Source organism: Pseudoliparis swirei, chromosome 1 (assembly GCF_029220125.1).
Source record: "Pseudoliparis swirei isolate HS2019 ecotype Mariana Trench chromosome 1, NWPU_hadal_v1, whole genome shotgun sequence".
In the NCBI taxonomy this organism is placed as follows: domain Eukaryota; kingdom Metazoa; phylum Chordata; class Actinopteri; order Perciformes; family Liparidae; genus Pseudoliparis; species Pseudoliparis swirei.
This window is the reverse complement of record NC_079388.1, coordinates 11,532,252-11,551,378: the sequence shown is the minus strand read 5'-3', so window position 1 is coordinate 11,551,378 and position 19,127 is coordinate 11,532,252. Positions and strand designations below refer to the sequence as shown.

The 19,127-nt window shown below is 43.5% G+C and overlaps 2 protein-coding genes across 2 annotated transcripts; both read right to left on the bottom strand.

Moving 5' to 3' along the window:
* Positions 1 to 14,806: 14,806 nt before the first annotated feature.
* Positions 14,807 to 16,446, bottom strand: twist1a (twist family bHLH transcription factor 1a). The gene is made up of 2 exons (XM_056415538.1): positions 15,725 to 16,446; positions 14,807 to 15,275 (listed from the first exon to the last, which is right to left on the bottom strand). The coding sequence occupies exon 1, from the start codon at positions 16,304 to 16,306 to the stop codon at positions 15,752 to 15,754; it is 555 nt and encodes a 184-aa protein (XP_056271513.1). The 5' UTR covers positions 16,307 to 16,446; the 3' UTR covers positions 14,807 to 15,275; positions 15,725 to 15,751.
* A 1,947-nt stretch (positions 16,447 to 18,393) lies between these two features.
* LOC130198084 (fer3-like protein) lies at positions 18,394 to 18,855 on the bottom strand. Its single transcript, XM_056421158.1, has one exon. The coding sequence runs from the start codon at positions 18,853 to 18,855 to the stop codon at positions 18,394 to 18,396; it is 462 nt and encodes a 153-aa protein (XP_056277133.1).
* Between the last annotated feature and the right edge of the window lie 272 nt (positions 18,856 to 19,127).

Genomic DNA, 19,127 nt, shown 5'->3' with positions numbered 1-19,127 from the left:
TTTGTGAGATTCTTATATGCACTTATTGTAAGTCGCTTTGGATAAAAGTGTCTGCTAAATTACATGTAATGTAATGTATATATTGCAACTACATGGTGTTAAATTACATTTGTGAAATTATTTAAACCACCTGCCTTTTGGTGAAATTGATGGTAGCTGAAAAAGAGTGTTAGCTACAAGAGATCACAGTGTATAGCTACCTGTATCCAGGTGGACAGAGCCCTGGCATGGAGGCAAGGATGGAGGTAAATACAGTCTCTGGCTCCTCTATGTCCAAGAGAGCGTAGCGCACTCACCAGCCTGCCCATTCTTCTACCAACCAGGAACACACAAAAGACATCTCCCATGCCCTCTCATGTTTCTTGTGTGTCTATTTCCCTTTCTCTTGTTGTGTTGTGAGTCAGTCTAACTCACAACACGCAAAACCGACAGGCAACTTATAACACTAGACTTTATACCCAGGCTTTATGAGTTACAGGCTGGTTACGAGCAAAACATGTGACAAGCTTATTGTTGTTTTTTAATCCAGTCCTGAGAGGTCAAGTAAAGTCACATTGTGCTAGAATCAAGATAATAGTGGCTTGTTGATCAACCAGTTTTGCAGGTGAGCTCATCAAGGCACCACGTGCCTTTCATTTGAAACAATCAAAGAAAATCCGAAAAGGACATTTCTTTTCATGCCATGTCTTCAAAGCTCTGAGCAGCACTTTCTCAAACAGTATAAAAAAACTTTTTTAAAAAAAATGCTTCAGAGACACTATGACTGGGGTCCCCAAACTTTTTTCTGCGAGGGCCACATAACTTTTCCCTTCTCTGATGGGGGCCGGGGTCAGTTTGTAACAGAAAAAGTGTGACGATCGCAGGGGTGCCTAAATGTAAACATGTATTGTTTTCCAGAAAGCCACACATAACCAAATATTAATAAACCTTTCCGGGATCTTCACAGAAAAAAAAGTCAGGAAATAAATAACACTATTTATGGAATAAATAATAACCAACTACCCTACCCCTCTCTGGGTTCTTCACAGAAAAAAGTCAGGAAATAAATAACATTATTTGTTAAAATAAATAATAACCAAATAACCCTCTCTGGGTTCTTCACAGGAAAAAAGTTTATTGAACATTAACTTTCTGTTGTGCCGTGCACAATCTTAACAGGTAAAAGTTTAGCTTACTTGTCAGAGCAGAATCTCTTACTCAAATGACTCATATGAGCAATCTCTCAAAGTTATTGTGTTCCTTCCTTATAATCCTTTTATAGGTTCCAGTAGGCTTGTAGACACCGCTGTTTGCAGCTCTCTCATCAACGTCCCTGAAAACCACAAAGCAAGCAGGCTAAGAAATAGAATTAAGTCGCCATTATTCCGTTTTATTTGACAGGGGCTAGTCTAGAATTTGCGTGGCCAGACTGAAAAAAAATGGAAAAAATCATAATGCGTCTCTGGTATTATTCAGGGGGCCGGGCCAAATGTGGAGGCGTGCCGTATCCCGCCCGCGGGCCTTAGTTTGGGGACCACTGCACTATGACAACGCCTAACATGCAGTGTTGTATCTTTGCCACTAGATGTCATGATCAATCCTTCAGAAGCTCCTGGAAGCGCGAGTGGACGTCCTAAAAGGAAGAAGTGGAATGTATCAAATAAATCACGTTGTGCAATCATAGTTTCACAAACATCCAACAATCCTTTGAAGAAGAGCACAAAGCACAGTAGATCCACTTACATAAATCACATACTGAGAATAAGTTGAGGTCTGCTATAGAAAAAACATATATTCATAATAAGTAAAGTCCTTGTTTTCTGTAAACATGTTTTCTAAAGCTTACACAAGGCTTCAACTCTCATGAGTAAAATCAACCAACAAAACAAAATTCTCTATTTGTGTTACTAGCGTTCCATGCAATTTAAGAGTGAATATAACTTTAACAAATTCCCTAAACTCAGACGGCTTGAGCCTCAAATTTACTTCAGATAAACTTTTGAGGGCATTTTTGCACAGAACAAGGACTGTGGATTTTTTACACCAGAAAAGGACGAGGAATAATCAGAGCATTAAACAAACTTTTTCACTGCTTATATGAGCACTTGACTATTGTTTTAAGACTAAGAGTGAAATTGTGAACCTATGATTTAAGAAAAACTGAGGCTGTCATGTGGTCTGCCGAGCCCTCAGCAGCTGCTTGTGTATGCTAGCCTGCTCTGGTTCGTACTGATTATTTAATTGGTAGTTTCTCTTGACCGAGACTTAGATGTCATATGTGTTTCTCTTTTTGTGGTATTGCACTCTCTATCATGAGCTTCGGCCCGACTGTGTATGTCTTACCTGCTCCATTACTCTTAATATGAAAGACTTGGGCCAAAGAGGCTGTGTGCAGATCCCTACTCGAGCAGCACATCGGGTACTTTTAAGAGAACACTATGTTGTGGTCAATACTAGGATGTTATGTTTTTTGGATGTCCAACATAAATTTCACCTGTTTGTATTTCTTGGATGACCAAAGTGAGGGCTTAAAACTCGAAATGTGTCATTTAGAGGAGACTTATAACCAGAAGTAACAACCTCCTTTGCTTAGTAAGCCAACGAGTGACCTGAGGCACAGTGTCCACGGTGGTTTGGCCTGCAGGAGGAGGACCTGCGTGTCATAGTTCAGAGATCAGGAGGTGGAATGTGACAGCCAATGGTAATTTAATGACGAAGGAAATGTGTGTTTTCGGTACATTTCTTTGTTGTTGGATCTTAAAAATGTAAACTTTTACAATGATAGAAAAAAAGTCTATACTTTCATCTGACACATTGCATTTTGAGATTGTTTTGAGCATTTTGTAAACCAAGTGTTTCGTCTTTTAACAGTAAAGTGATACAGACATGTTTTACAATTATATGTATATATATAGATACATAATCACCTCTTTGATGTAACAGTACTGCTCTGACAAATTCTCACAAAAAGTGTCAGTAGCCAGATTTTGACAATAGTTTTAGCATTTGTAAAACAGTGTGGATCATGCTGCTGAATTCACTGTTTTCTGTCCAAAAAAACAAACTGTAACCTTTTTACAGCCACCTTGAGTTGAGATAGTTATACTTATACTTTAGGCAGAGTTTCACTTGTAAAAATAGATTAGCATTCAAATGTTTATGTCCGAAAGCAGTTGCAGAGACAAGATATTCATTTGTCAGTTGTTAATTATGTGGCACAATGTGACCTCAGTTGCATGTTTGTGTGTGTTGCTGCTGAGCCCGCGGTGGCAGGGTGACACTGCCTAAATGTTTGCAGATGAGGGCTCCCAATATCTAATCACCACGGTAACAAGGGTCACCAGGGTAGGCCAGTGGGCCAAGCAGCCCAAGGCACTGTGGGTATTAACGGGGCAAGATGTTTATTTCAGAATCAACCGCTTGTGGGTACGTGCGAGTGTGCATGAGGTTGTGCGTGTGTGTGTGTGTGTGTGTGTGCGTGCCCTCAATTGTCCCTTGACCACTTGCCTGAGGGGAAAGTGTGTTTGGCCGCTGCTCCTCCAAACTCCACTTAACACAACCTTCTGTCCCTGACCTCAGCTCAATCCACACAGTCACAACGTGACAGGAGGAGAGTGGATACTTCCTGGTGAAAAGCGACTGTGTCATTGTACCGCTGGGTGCACATCCCTGCGGTCACATACTAAATGCTGACGCACATGCGCAACATAAGCTGGATAGTTTAGCGGCCTGGTGGGGAAAATATTTTTCAGTGAATAATACTTGGTATGAAATTGCACAAAGAGAGACAGAAACTGACCACAACGCATAATGAAAGTATACGAGGAAGAAGTAACAAGAAGTACAATGCATTAAAGGACTTAGTTTAACCCCCTCTCCTCTCTCCCTCCTTCTGTTTCATGGATTGTGGAAATCTGGATCTTGATCCATGCCGACTACTCATTATTCATATATTTCTGTCATATTCATTCAATGTGTTTTTGTAACTTTGTAACGCTGTTCATTCTGTACATATGACATCTATTGCGTCTGTCCATCCAGGGAGAGGGATCCTCCTCTGTTGCGCCCCTGAAGGTTTCTTCCCCTTTTCCCCCGTGTAAGGGTGTTTCTGTTTTTTTGGCGGAGTTTTTCCTGATCCGAGGTGAGGTCCTGAGACAGTGATGTCGTATGTGTACAGATTGTAAAGCCCTTTGAGGCAAATTTGTAATTTGTGATTTTGGGCTGTACAATATAAACGGAGTTGAATTGAATTAAATAAATGTGTTAGCTATGAATAGAATAGAAACAATGGCCTTTTGTTTGTTTATACATTTACACACAACACAATTTACTAATACAAATTACAATAACATATAACATACACATACAAATAATAACATATACAAATATAAACAAAAAAGTAAAGAGTAGTCAAAAATAAAAGTTCAAGGTTAGTGGGGAGAGAGTAGTATTGTGTCATGGTCTGGTGGTTTGCAAGTGGTGGAAGCTATTTCTATGTCAGGTGTTGAGGGGAAACAGCTGAGCCCAGAGTGCCTGGTCCAGGTCTGCAGTTCTGTGACTGTGGAGGGTGTCAGTGGCTGTCAGGGGGTCTTTGGGGGAGATGGAACTCTGGCCTCTTACCTGCCAGAATGAGTGTGCTGGGCGTGTCCCCTCTGAACTGGCAATGGTCGATCCAAATACAAACCTGACAGTGATGGAAGAGCAGAGACACACAGAGATGGACGAGCAACAGACACAGGGTGATGAAGGAGATGAAAGTTGAGGAAGCTGAGAAGGCACAAAATCTGGCAGCTCCTCCTAGATGATGGCGGCGCTCTGGATACAGCCTATGGGTGGGGGGTTGGTGTGGATCTGTGAACTTGAAGGTCTCAGCCGGGAGGAGTGTCGGATTGAATGGTGGGTGGGGTAGTGTGTTGGGGGATGGTCTTGAAGGATCCTGTGGACTTGAAGGTCTCCACCCTGTTGTCAACTCCAGGTGGTTCTGTCCCTTCCACAGAGACCAGCCGCTTGTTCACCCCCTCCAGGTGAGACAGTTCACACCGTTTGACATGAGCGTCATGACCGCTGTGTCGCTGGCGAATGCTCCCGAGTGGCAGAAGTCGCAGTCCTAACTGCGTGGCAAAACTTAACAGGAGAGCATGAGGTGCAGTCGTTGGTGTAGGGGAGCCAGTGAGCACACATCCTACGGGTGTTGGGGGAAGAGATGGCTCCTGCGCCTGGTCTGTCTTTTCTTTGTTCACCTGCCCTGTCCTGTCTGTCAGGCTTGTGATCCACCAGGAGAGAGAGGAGGTTGGCTGGGAGAGGATGATTGTAGTTGAATGCAGGAGGAAGTCCACAAACAGAACCCTTGCCCTGGGATGAAACCCACAAATGTCCTGGTAAATATGGTGCAGTGCAGTAAATGGTGCATAAATGGATGTGTTTGTTGCAGTTGCCAAACTGCAGGGTCCAACTGGGCCCTGTGGCAGGGGGTGGGTCCTGTGACGTCCTGGGTCAGCAGACTTTCTCAAAGGACTTCATTCATGACCACAGGCGTCAGACGTCGTCATTTATGGGTCTGTGGTGATGGAGGATTTCTTGGGCACCGGGAGAGATCGGGCTGAGGCGAGAAGGAAGGACAGCTCCAGTGATCGTGATCGGTTGAATCTCCGTGAGGGGGGAAGACTCTCGTCAGCAGGGGACAGCAGGCAGGAGGAGGGGCAGGCAGGAGGGGGCTTCGCCCTGGCTCTGAGCCCTTCCTGATCTCCTCTCTTCGGATCCTCCAGATCCTCAGGGGGTGGGATGGGGAGAGGAGAGGGTGAGAGTGGGAGGTGATTGTTCGATGATTGAGGATGATGGAGGAAGTGGCGGGTGGAAGAAGTGGCTACAAGAGAACACATTCAGTCAGTCCAGTATTCAGATTGTGGATTGTGGGTGATGGTGGGTCTTGTTGGAGTGGTGAGTTCCAGGTTGTTCTCAAAACTGAGGGTCGCTGGCTTTTTTTTTTTTTTTTCTTTTTCCTCTTTCTCTCTGTGAGCTACCTTGATCCCTGTGTGTTCTGGCCTGGTTGTACAGAATCCTGTCCCCACCTCTCTGGGCCTCCTTAGCCTAGCCAGGCTGCCTGCCGCCTCCAGTGAAAACACAGGGGTTTATTGTTGTATGTGCAGAAGGTTTTTGTCGGCACACACATGTCCTCACAAAAGCTGATATATGACTGAGAGGTATGACTTAATTTACACATTGTTTTAAAGCAGAGTAGAACAAAGCAAGTCCCTCATCCATCCATGCGTACACACAGGAAAGGTTTGAGGTTCGTGTTTTGCTCAAGGATGGTTTGACAAGCAAAAGAGAGAAGCTGCGGATCAAAATCAAGTTCTATGATTAAAGAAGACCTGCCCTACCACCTGAGCCTTTAGCACTCATATCACTGTAGCAATGTTTGCAATGACAATGTACTTCGATCCTTCGATGTGTGCAGCAAGATGTTGGAGATGTTCTACCAGTCTGTTTGACCAGTGCTCTGGACTTCTCAGTAGTCTACTTGGGGAGCAGCGTTGCAGCCGGAGACACCAACAGATTCAGTAAACTGGAAGAAGGCCGGCTCCATCAATGGCTGCAAACAGGACTATCAGGAACAGGTGGTGGAGAGGAGGACACTGAAGAAATGATTGTCCATATTGGATAACCCGGACCAGCCTCTCCACCTACTGCAGGGACAGCGGAGCACGTTCTCCAACAGACTAATTCAGCTCCGCTTCACAAGGACAGATACAGGAGAACCTTCCTGATACAGGAGAACCTTCCTGATACAGGAGAACCTTCCTGATAGAGGAGAACAGTCCTGATACAGGAGAACATTCCTGATACAGGAGAACATTCCTGCCCAGTGCATTAACTTTATAGTTATAGTTATGTGTGTTATAGTAGTTGTACAAGATGTAATAACAGTGTATTTGGGTTATAGTTGTATAACAAGATATTTGCACTATTGTTTAGTTAGTTAATTTAATATTATTCAATATATTTTGCATATTTTGTATATATTGTGCATTTGTTATATGTTATATTGCTTTACCTGTATCTATAGATGCTGCTGTAGCTAAAACAATTTAAGAATAAAAGGTGAGGATACATGTATTTAAACTTACAGACATACTTTGTTGTCAAGTGATGAGCATGGACTTCACATGTATTTAACTTGTTTAACATTCACTGTCAAAGTGCATGTTGATTCTTATGGGGTTGAAACATTTAAATTATAAAAAACATGTTATGATTAATGTCACTAGAATACAAAAATAACAATAGAAAACTTTTCTATCCCCAGTTTCATCACGTGCCAATAAAAAGATTTTGGAATTTCTCACAGGATTTTGAGGACATCCTGTAATGACTTTATCAATACATTCAAGTATTGTTATGTACAATTCTAAACAAACACAGAGCTATTTTTCATCCTGTTTTGAATTGTGAACTTGCTTAACCCTTGTGTTGCCTTCGGGTCATTTTGACCCGATTCAATATTTAACCCTCCTGTCGCCTTCTGGTCAATTTGACCCGATTCAATGTTTAATGTCGGTGTTCTTTCGGGAGTCAACAAACAAACATAAAGTACCTCACACTTAAACTTGGAAAACAATATTAATTCTAATAATTTTCTGGAGATTTTAATAGCTGGGGTCATATTGACCTCAAGGGTAAAATATGTTAGTAAATATAAAGGTAACAGGAGGGTTAAACATTGAATCGGGTCATATTGACCCGAAGGCGACAGGAGGGTGAAACATTGAATCGGGTCAAATTGACCCGAAGGCAACACAAGGGTTAAACAAAGTAGCTTTGCTAGGGAAGTCACTGGAAGGAGGTTTTATAGAGTTAATAACCCACATTATGTGCTAACTGGGTGGTTTTATTGTTTATTCAGTTTGTTCAAAACCAGCACAAAATGTTTCCTTTTATTCTCTCCCTCAGCCGTTTCACAGTTTGGTTTATACCGTTAAATAATGCAGCCATGGAGAGATAAGGAAGGTATATGTTTCACTTTTCAAAAGAGTTTAAATAAACCTGCTTTTCATCCATTTAGGAAATTCCACAAAAGCGTTGTGGGGATACTGTGGGCAGGATACCGCAAGTCTTCAGGGAACACCACAGGAGAATATTTCCTGGAATTTGGGGGCTTGTGTGACCACAGCAGCAACATCTCATGTTGAGTCTGATCACAGGTCAGTTTGAGATAACGCAGGTAGCAGCTTTTTGTCTCCTTGACTGTTCCTATCTGGAGGACCTAGAATGAAAACCGTAGAGGGGAAAGAGGGAACTAAAGGAGAGGAGAAAAAGGTGCATTTTTCAAATGGTGAATAATTAATCTGCCCTGACATGATGCTGCGCAGGACCACTTCCTGTGGCTCGGGTTTCAGTGTGTGTGAGTGTAAATGTGCTATGGGGGGAGGGTCCACTTCCTGCACCAACTCCTTACATTTGTGGCAAACTTGGAAAGAAGTGAAAGCAGGACTTAGAAAGATATAAAAGTTCATCAATGTATTGTGTCTTGAGAGATTTGTGTATGAGTAATGATTGTAAAAATGCACAGAGCACTTACGGATTGGGGAGGGGGGTCCAGACATTTTAATAATGGATGTGGATGATCTTATAAAGCAGGATTGTTAGTGATGAAGGTTAGTGACGGTTTTAATAGCACCATGTGAGCATTTTACTCTCTCTGGGCAACGCAACCTGTTTTACTTCAGGGCAAAGCCTTCCCTGTGTGGATGTGTGCATTAATACAGGTGCTGTTCATGCGTGTGGCCTCAGGAAGTGGTGTACGGCCAGTTCTAAGCTAAATAATATTGCTCAGACATTATTATTCTCCTCCCTTTAAAGTCACCTCTGGCCCACCATTTAATAGCATAGTTGATATTTCTAACCCTGGGTCTAATAACCCCTGTTTAACTCAAAGCTGTGGAGATTCACCACGGTCAGGTTGTATTATCGTGTGAGGCACTTCCTCTCAGATCGACAGTGTGTGTGTGTGTCTGTATGTTCAGCATTGTGTTTAAACTCAGTTTTACTAGATTACTTTGTCTTTATTGATTAATTTTCTCTGTCCGTGTGTGCGTGTGAGGCCAGCTTGGCGCTTGGCAGTGTCTGTTCTGAGGTTTCTGCGGCTGCAGGTAGCGGACCTGTTCACTTATACATTGAAATGTACTCCAGATGATCCAACTATTTATAACTCTCCCACATGCATGTGCTCACACACTCTGGCCTGTTGTAATCCTGGCGCCTTTCTTTTTACTACGCCATCATTTCTTGACACTAGTTTGCTGGAAACACGCACACGCACGCACACACGCACATACACTCGACAAGACCTTTTGCCTCTTTTTTTAAATAGGTGGTGTTGCTTTTCACTTTTCCTGTTAGTTGTGTGTGTGCGTGCGTGTGTGTGTGTGTGTGTGTAGATGTGTGTGTACGTGTGCGTATGAGAGAGACGTTAGAAGTTGGCACTAACCATCACCAAGCAGCCAGGGAAAGAGAGTTATGAGGCATTTAGGCCTGTTTTACAGGACCTGAAAAAAACAAGCTAACGGTTCATGTGACACCAAACGCCAGGCTTATAAAATCCCTCAACCAACCCCTTCTCAGAGAGAAGAAAGGGAGAAAGAGAATTAGACTGTTCTATTTTGTAACTTTTTGCCACGTAAAGAAATACATCAAATGCAGACACTGACTCAGAGGACAATTGGCTTGAAAAATGCAGGCCAGCGATAATCACAGCATCAGCAAGACTTTGTTTTCTTACAGTCCCGGCATCTTTCTTTTCGTCTCGGCTTGGTTCTCCTCCAAGCACACTCACATTCTGGCGCTGCACACATTCTTTTGGCGAACGGCACTGAGTAAATAGTGAGGCATGATGAGTGTTTTTGTATTTGTGTGTGGAGGTAAACAAAAAGGGGAAAAGGGGAAAAGGCATAAAAAGGGAAAAGGGGAGGGACTTTGAAGAAGAGGAGGAAATGAGAGAGGGGAGATATTAAACAAAGCAAAGGAGATTAGATGATAGACAAGAAGAGAGCGTTCAATCAAGACAGACCACCTCAAAGTCATGAGAGAAATACTAAGGACGGAGAAATAAAGAAGGTGGCGAAAGAAAGAGAGACCACCCCACAGTGAACACCAGCAGGAAGGCTGAAGATTTCAACCTCTATTTCTCTTCCAGCCCAACTCCCCTTAGACCAACACTAAGGCTGGAGCCGCTTTGACTGCCAAGTCACCCCTAACGTTGCCCTTTTGTGCATGTGTGTGTGTGTGTGTGTGTGTGTGTGTGTGTGTGAGTGTGTATGTGCGCACATACTCGCTCATGAGAGGGCCGCTCAGAACACCAGTAAACTACGGCTCTGCTCTGGTTATTGCTTTCAACAGAGAAAAGCTCAAACATTATATAATCCAGGATGATGCAACACTGAGTGTGCGCTTGTGTGTGTGTTGTGTGTGTGTGTGTTTGGTCAGAGGACAATTTTCTCTACTATTAACACAACAAGGAAACATACATTTCCCTACTGACAGCCACACTCGCGTCATTGTGAATGGACCTATGTTCAGTCAAACAATGGCCTCTCTGTAGAAAAAACACACAGTGTGTTGTGCGTGACCTCAAGGCTTTTCCACACTGATAGTCCATAGACGTATGCATGATAAGAGACCACTGTGGTTTTATAAGGTAAACATGGAGAAAACCTACTCAATCTCCATCAACAGACCCCTAAAGTTCCCCATTTAAAGCCAGAATTAGAAAACTCCAAATCCAATAAAGGAACTTTGTATAAGGCAAGGATAATTAAGTTAGGAGAAAGAGCCGATGTGTTTGAATGAGCCACGCTGGTCTTTGATAAAGCCCGTATGTTTATATTCCTAAAACGGGGTCACTGTGATATTGTCTGGTATGTGGAGAGTTATAAGAGTCTTGTGCTTAACTCAATCTGCAAGATAAACAGCCTCGGGCAGGAGCGCTGAGAGGATTCATATAAGATTGTTCCCTCCTTCCTGCCCCCTTTTTCTTGAGCTGCTTCCTCTTTTTCTCACTTGTCGGTTCATTTTGAAATGCCGACATGTTTCTCTCCGCCATCCGTCTCTCTGTACTCTTCTGTCCATCCATCTGAGAGGTATTAGTGAACAGAGTGGATGCTTTGTCGACGTGAATGTGGTGGCTCGTGGTCCAGCTGGGGGTCCCTGTAGTCCGGGGACGGGGTCATTTTGAGAGGTCACAGGTCAGGAGTGATGGGTGCAGTTGGCACCGACCTCAGGGAATGTGTGAACGCTCATTATGTTACTGGGCTGCTTTGCCCTCACTTCCAATCTGTCACTCCTGTGTCACTCTTTTCCTTCCTGCTCCCTTTCACAAATGCTCCATTTTATACTTCACTACAAATGTTTAACGAAGGAGGCTCTGTGCCATTAAAGTCATTTCAACTTCTCTGAAACAACACCCCCATTTCTTATCTAGACCTGACACATAAAGAACCAGTTTGACCCGTAAGACGCTGTATATACTCCATGATAAATATACGGTACATATTAAATAATAATGACATCTTTTGACAGCATTGGGAGAGGACAGGCTGTGCTGTCATTGAGCTGAGGGAGCTGTGGAGTCAGAATTAAATAGTTAATATGTCACAACTACAGAAACATTCTTCCCAAAATGTGAGAAGAGTTGCTCTGATTTCTGAAATGAATAAGTCGACAGAATATGTAGTGTTGGCTACTAAATACGTCACTTACTGCCAGAACAAAAGAAACAACTAGTCGGATGTAATTTTTCTGATTACAACTATCATTTACTTTAATTACATTTTCTTGTATAGTGTATATAATTTTATTTCATTTACCTTTTTTAAGGTTTATTTTTATTCTATCATATAGTGTTGTTAATCAATTTATTTTTTCTTATTATGTTCTATTTTTGTATATTTTATTTTATTCACTGTATTTCATAACCGTAATCGTGCTTTGGCAACACGTATAAAATGTCATGCCAACAAAGCCTGCATGTTGAATTGAGTGTTTTAAAGATACATTTGATCATCTTGAGAAATTAGGATGAGTATGAGCTAGATTTAAAAAAGTATCCAACTAATTTACGCAGTCCAGTGTTACCAACTCTTTTCAAATGAAAGTAGCTGCCAGCAACAGATCTAAAGTTTCCCAACTTGGCCAAACTCATGGTTGCCCCTCCTTCCAAGATCACTCACAAAACTATCAATATTAACATCGAAATATCAGAATGATTGTAAACAATGAACATTGATACATTTGCTTGTGGAAGACTGACGCACAATGGAAAAGGATGGGTGCAGGAAGACAGGCAGCCCTCCAATCATTATGTACGGGCCAAATGAAATGAGTAACAGGCCTTCAGTCCTATGCAGCCACAGATACCGTGTCTTTCTCTCTCTCTGACGGAGCATCCTATTCCCTGATTGCCTTCAGGATGTAATGAGAACTTTAAAAACAAGTTTTGAAGAAGATGAGCAAGACATCTTTGACCAAATATTTTTGTTTCTGCATTACATGTTTCTATACCGCATCACGCCAAACGTATTAGATGCCTCCTGTCATCAACTAAAAGACAGAAAAAGCTGGAAAAAGGAGAATTACACTTTTGAGATCTCTTCAATCAATTTAAATATGCTCACAATCTCTGCTATACAGCAGTGGAGATGGAGGTGGCAGTGATAAGCAGAGCAGTAATTCAGAGAATGTCCTCAGGTATGGTCGTCTTGATTTGCAATACATGAGTGAAAAGCAGCAGAACATAAATAAAAAGAGACCCCAATGTACATACAAATACATATATACAGTTAAACCTGAACACACACACACACACACACACACTAAATGCTTCAAGTTGAGATGAAACACACATAATTAGCACTAATGGAAACCAGGCTTGCAAATAGTCTCTCTCTCCTTGTGTGTGTGTGTGTGTGTGTGTGTGCGTGTGTCGCAGTCCAGCTCGCTCTCCCCCTGTCTTTTTGTGTTGTTGAGGTTTCATGTTAACCAGCTCTTGTTACCCCGTAAAAGGGAGAACTGCAGAGAGAAATGGAAATGAGGGAAGCATCAAGCTGAAACAGGTAAAACCGAGAGGTAAGACAGGAAGACCTCTGCTCGCTAAAACGAGCCGACAAAGAACACGATGGACCAACTGCAGAAGTGTGAGGAACCCATTCTTACAAAGATTTACAGCTCCTGGTATTACTAAAAGAAACACAGGCCTGCACCTTTGACTCTTAGATCAGTGTAGATGGCAAGCCCATAGCAAGGAGATACAACCTGTGATTAATGAGCGGGAGAGAGAGTGTGTCAGTCATCAAAGAGTGTATCATAGCACACTTATAACCAGAGAGCCAGATGCCTTCACGCTGATAACAAGCGGTCATCCCATTGCCTTCAAACATCAAAGAGTGGCAGGAGCTGAGTCGCTCTTTCCCCTTTCTCTTTCTGTGGAATGTATTTCCCTGTTTAGTAGGCGTGAGAAATCTCCATCGGTGTGTGTATAACCTATATGTGTGTGTGTGTGTGTGTGTGTGTGTGCTTCGAAGCCTCAGAGGTGACATTCCTCTGTGTCAGAGCAACAGCCTCAAGTTTAAGATAACACGGCCACGGTGATCTAAGGGTGGGAATCGATTCCCCCCGATGGCGGGCGAGGACCTCGGGTCAGGGCTGATGGCTTTACCTTCCGCACGCAACTCATGAAGCAAAAACACTTAATGCTCATAATCATCGCTCAACAACCCTATGGAGAGATATGGAACGCACTATGACGTGTTTCTCAGTATCTTTCATCTATGACAGCTCCAAGTCCTCCTGTAAAAGCCTCGTCCTGTAGGGACTGTGTTGTCTTTCAGCATTCATCACGGGACATTTACGGGAAGGAAACTTTTGGCAAATGAAGGCAATGGGGCCCGATGTAGTCCCAGACCTGGTCTGATCTAGTGCTACATCCCCTGATTACATCTATGGGTCTATTTTAGTGCAGACAATGCTTTGATAATTGAATTTATACATCTTATAAAGACCTTTTTTTGCATGAGGAATGCTCAATTGGTGATTCATTAATTGAGTTTTGCTAAAAAAGACTTGCTTTCTGATGGGTTTGGTTAATGTGTGTGATTGTTGATTGATTGTGAAGAAATCCGTATACTTGCTCAATTTTAGGGCTAGTTGTATGCATATTATTTGATGACATTTTTTTTGTGGCACAACCTGAATGCATCATTTTAATATAACCTGCATGCAATTATTTTAATTTGGAATATGGTTAAATAACAAAAGACAGTATACTTATTTTTCATCAGTTATGGGCTATCAAGTTTGCTTTATGACCTGCATCCACCCTTTATATCTGTCAGAGCTCTTGGTGTAGCTGCTGTAGCACCTGCAGGAGACTCCCATGCTGACCTGTGGCTTGGAGGACATCTGGGAATATCATGCATGCCTCCCACAGCTCTACATTCACGCTGTTCAAATAGACCACCGGCTAATTATGGCTTCCCCAGATCCCTGAGCTCAAGAAATAACTACAGACTAAACCACGGGTATGAGATGTTTTCGTTCCCCCCTTCACTGTGGTTGAATAGTTAACTGGAGATTTAGCAACAAACAATGAAAATAAACTCTCTACATTTTCTCAAAGCACTGAGACTATGGGAAATGTGTTATTTACCAAAAATGTCAGGTATTTAAAACCATTTTTTTTGTCAAATAACCCTCGTTTTATTACTTTGTAACTCAGCCTATTGTCAGCGCTGAATTAAACACCTATGTATATCCAGACAATGGAAAGGGACACATGATACTTTAATTTCTTTTATTCAAGATATTACCAAATATTTACAACACTCAAAATGTGCAGACTTCTGATCCATTCAGCATTCTGTGATATCCCAAGAATAAATAACCTTTATTTGAGGGGGGAAAAGAAAATTCGAGTCTGTGTAGAAAAATAAATACAAAATACTTCATTTTCTGTGAAACATTGTCACAGGGAATGTGGAATGAATTGTCATTTGTCTCTCATGTTTCAAAACAGAGCAGTTCCTCAGAGCTCATTTTGTTTTTACAACATTCATAGTCGCAGTGGTCTTTTCTTCCTTCATATCCGTCCTGTCTGTCCTAAGTGCTCCCTTGCAAACATTACAGTCTTTGCAATGGGAGATATTAAAAGGCCCCTCTCCACTGAGGCCTGAAGCACAGCGCCTGGCCCCTCAGCTGTTAAGCTTGTTTCAGTCCATCAGATCCACTGGTTGTTCAGTCCGGAAAATCTGTGAAAGAAATATAAATCTCATGAATAAAAAAATGCTCTGGTTTTAAAACTGACGGTATAGGCAGTTTTTATAGCAGTGTAATCTGGTTGTGACTATAATAGCCAGCCATAAGAAATGTTAAAATCTATATGTATTTCGAAAGAAACAGCATATTTCACATTTTGAACGTAGCAGCAGCTTAAGTTTAGGGTAGATGGTAAAATTGGGTGGCTGTCCACAGATCATGTGTGTAATATTTATATTCAGTCTAGAGCGACTCACTTCATTAAAAAACGTACTCATGTATGATGTATGTGTTTCAGGAGTGGTTTATGCCATAACAATATTTCATCTAAAGTGTATTGGAACATTACAGCCACTTTTCATCCTGGTGGTCGTGCGTAAAATGTGCATTTTGGCACAACTAGTTTCCCTGCAAGATGAATAGTGAGAGTCACTCATATTACCTTTCTGTACTATCCACAGCAGCCCTGCTAGTGGGTAGTTGTAGACAAGGACCAGGAGCCCCCCATTCTCCAGACCGAGAACGCGTAGCTCAGGCGCTCGTGCGCCACGTAGCTGCAGCTGGTCCCTCGTGCATCCAGCTCATCACTCTGCAGAACTTGGCACAGGAAGTCGATGTACCGGCCCGCCAGCTTCAGCGTCTGGATCTTGCTGAGTTTGTCCGAGGGGAGGGTGGGTATGATCTTACGTAAGGACGTGAACGCCTCGTTGAGGGACTGCGTCCGCTGCCGCTCGCGGATGTTGGCCATCACGCGCTGTGTCTGTAGGTCATCGAAGGAGAGCTCGGGGCTGCTGCTGGCTTCACTGTCACCGCTCCCGGCGCTGCCACCTCCGCTGTCGCAACTCTTTCTGCACATCTTCTTCCCGGGACTCGGACTCTCTATGTCTCCCTCCTCCTCCTCGTCGTCGTCCGCGCGCCTCCGTGTCGCCCGCCGCTTCCTCGCGCCTCTCCGCGGCAGTTGACAGTCCGTCTCCTCCTCGCTGTTCCCTGCACTGTCCATTGGAGAGGAGTCCTCTTCCCGCATAGTCTCTTCCAAACCGTTTCTAATGATCTGTAGGAGCGTAATAACCCCTGACCCAAATTCAACCAACTGGATACAACATCAACAAATATGACAGGTAATAAGAAGTGTGGCCTGAAAAGGGGAGTGGGCGCCAGGGAGAGGGAGAGGTGTCTGCTAGACTGGGACGGCCGGGGCTCTTATAGCGAGTATAGCGGGCAGGAGGATTTTGGGGAGCGCTGTGATTGGACGAGGAGGGGTGTAACATAATACTGCAGGGGAAGGAGAGTTCTAGCTACAATATCAAACATTGTGTTGACGGCTCCTTAAGGCTGCTTTACAAAACAGTGAAAACACGGATTGCTCAACGGGGTGTATGGGGGCGTGTAGAGTAATTTAATCACAGGTGTAGATTTGTGCAAGGAACTGTTATTCTGCCCCAACTGCATATTGCTGTCACTCCCTCTTTGATTTATTAAAAAGCAATATCATTACTATTAGGGCTCATTTTATTTTGCCATTTTCCAACTTATTTTTAAACGATGATACTATACTTCAATGTGTGAACTTCCGTTTACCTTCTCCTGTTGCAAATAAATCAAAGTAACAGAGAACTTGACAGCAATTCCCACACAAGCCTGCTGTCTGTTGTAGGCCTCAAGTCTCCCTGCACAGGTCTAGACGCGGCCTGAGATGGGAGCAGTGGTGGCGGTGAAAGATATCAGACCCACTGAAACACAGGAGGTTGTCACAGCAGGAGGTCTCTGCTCGTATAAGCAGACCGAGGTGTTTATTTTCCCGTCGGCGGCCCCGCGTTGAGGTATGCGCTTAAATGGGTCCGACTCCCGCAGGGATCATGGACACCACGGCTCAGGTTTAAAAGACGGGCCGACCCGGGGAGCTCTTAGGGCGGATCCGTGCTCACAGCGGGGCCGCTAGAGGCGGCGCACTATGGAGCGCAATGCAAACACTGGCGGTGATGAAGACGGACTTGTCAGAGAGAGAGAGAGAGAGAGAGAGAGAGAGAGAGAGAGAGAGAGAGAGAGAGAGAGAGAGAGAGAGAGAGAGAGAGATACTCGGTCTAAACACGCACACATGACCACCCAGCTCTGGAGCTTATTACCACGATACAATATAAAAAATCCAGCGAGGTGTGGCTGAAACTAGATCTGGCAACTTTTGGAGGTGGTCCGTGGTGTGAGTTATCTAAAAGAGGCCTCGCCTCTGCGGAGAAGTTTAACACACGGGGTCCGCAGCAGTTCTGGTCTGGTCCCTTCACCTCCAGCACCTTTCGGTCCTGGGTCTCCCTGAGCAGACTCAATTCACACCTCATTGCTAAAGATAACATCCAACGTCACGCAGCGAGCTTCAGATGTGCCATTCAAATCCGCTGACTCTTTACTCATTTGCACGTGACACAGTTGATAAGGCTTTAAAAGGCTTATTTATATTACTAATTTCGGATTTGTTCTCACTTTCTTGTGATGGAAAGCTCATCAACCTCTGCATCAGTCAGGTGAGACAGTGCCGCTGTCCAAGGTGCTGAAATAACACCTGCAGCTTCAAGTCAGGCATATAAAGCTCTATAACATGTATATAACGCATCCTCTAAGTTAAGAATGAAACATACTTGTTTCAAACATTAACACATTTAAAATAGCATTGAATGCAGCCGTACAATAAGAATATTTGGGGTCATTGACTAAGCATGGACGTATGATCCTAAATATATTTTTCTTTGTTCATTTTAACGAGATCAAGTAACACATACATTATTGTAGTATATATATTTATTTTAAGGCAGATCATATTCTAAGTTATATATTATTTCCAATATTTAGAGGCTTTTTTAGGTCACATCTAATAATGTATGTAGGCTATTTGGCAAAATAATATCTTTATGTAATTGCATATTTCTCTGTGAGGAGTATATTTGAAACGTTGTCGAGAAAATCGTCGGGACAGTTTCAAATATATGTGATTTTCTGTATTTCAGAAATGGACCCAAGATGACATGAATGTACATTTGGAACAGTTCGTCAGCTCGAACAGTTCATGTATAAACACAATACAATATCCAAGGAATAAAGTTCATATTGAACTACTCTGACTCAGGTGTTCTCCAGCAGGTCCGCCATGAAGGAGATGTAGACCATGGCCAGCCGGAGACTGTCGATGCGGGACAGTCTCTTCTCGTAGGCGAATGTAGGAACTTTCCTCCTCAGTTCATCAAACGCCTCGTTCAGGCTAAACATCCGATTCCTCTCCCGCACATTGGCCGCCTGCCGCTGGACCACGGAGACGATCCTCCTGCGTTTGGACTTGCTGTGGTGTCCGTGCGCCCCGCGGCTGTAGTACCTCTGCGCGCCCATCACGCCGCACATATCCGCGTTGTGCAACCCGTCTTCCAGGTCGCTCCAGGGCGAGTCGCTCAGCCGCGTCTGGCTGTTCGGGCTGGCCGCGTCATTATCCACCTGCTGATTCGGTCCCGACATGCACTTCTGGGGAAACTCCGTCAGGTTCATGTCGTTGACGAAATCTATTAACGTGGAGTCGACGAAGCGGTCTTGCATCTCCACATTCAGTCCCAAACAGCAGTCTCACGGAGAATACCACACTTGTATAGCCTGTCTGCTACCCAGTCAAGTGGAAAGGTGACGCCAGTCAACGCCTTCAGGACTGGCTGAACTCATTCAGCAGAGAAACCCAAACAGAGGAGCATCTCAACAAGTCCAAATGTCTCCAAATCCGGTCAGAGCACAACAGGGTGAGATCCTATTTGGCTGAAGTCCAAGGACCTTTCCTGCAGTTTTAATAAGTCGCCTACGCCTCCTCACAGTGTGAC

Excerpts from the sequence above, each read along its gene's own strand:
- twist1a (XM_056415538.1), bottom strand. The coding sequence starts at position 16,306 with ATGCGGGAAGAGGACTCCTCTCCAATGGACAGTGCAGGGAACAGCGAG.
- LOC130198084 (XM_056421158.1), bottom strand. The coding sequence starts at position 18,855 with ATGCAAGACCGCTTCGTCGACTCCACGTTAATAGATTTCGTCAACGAC.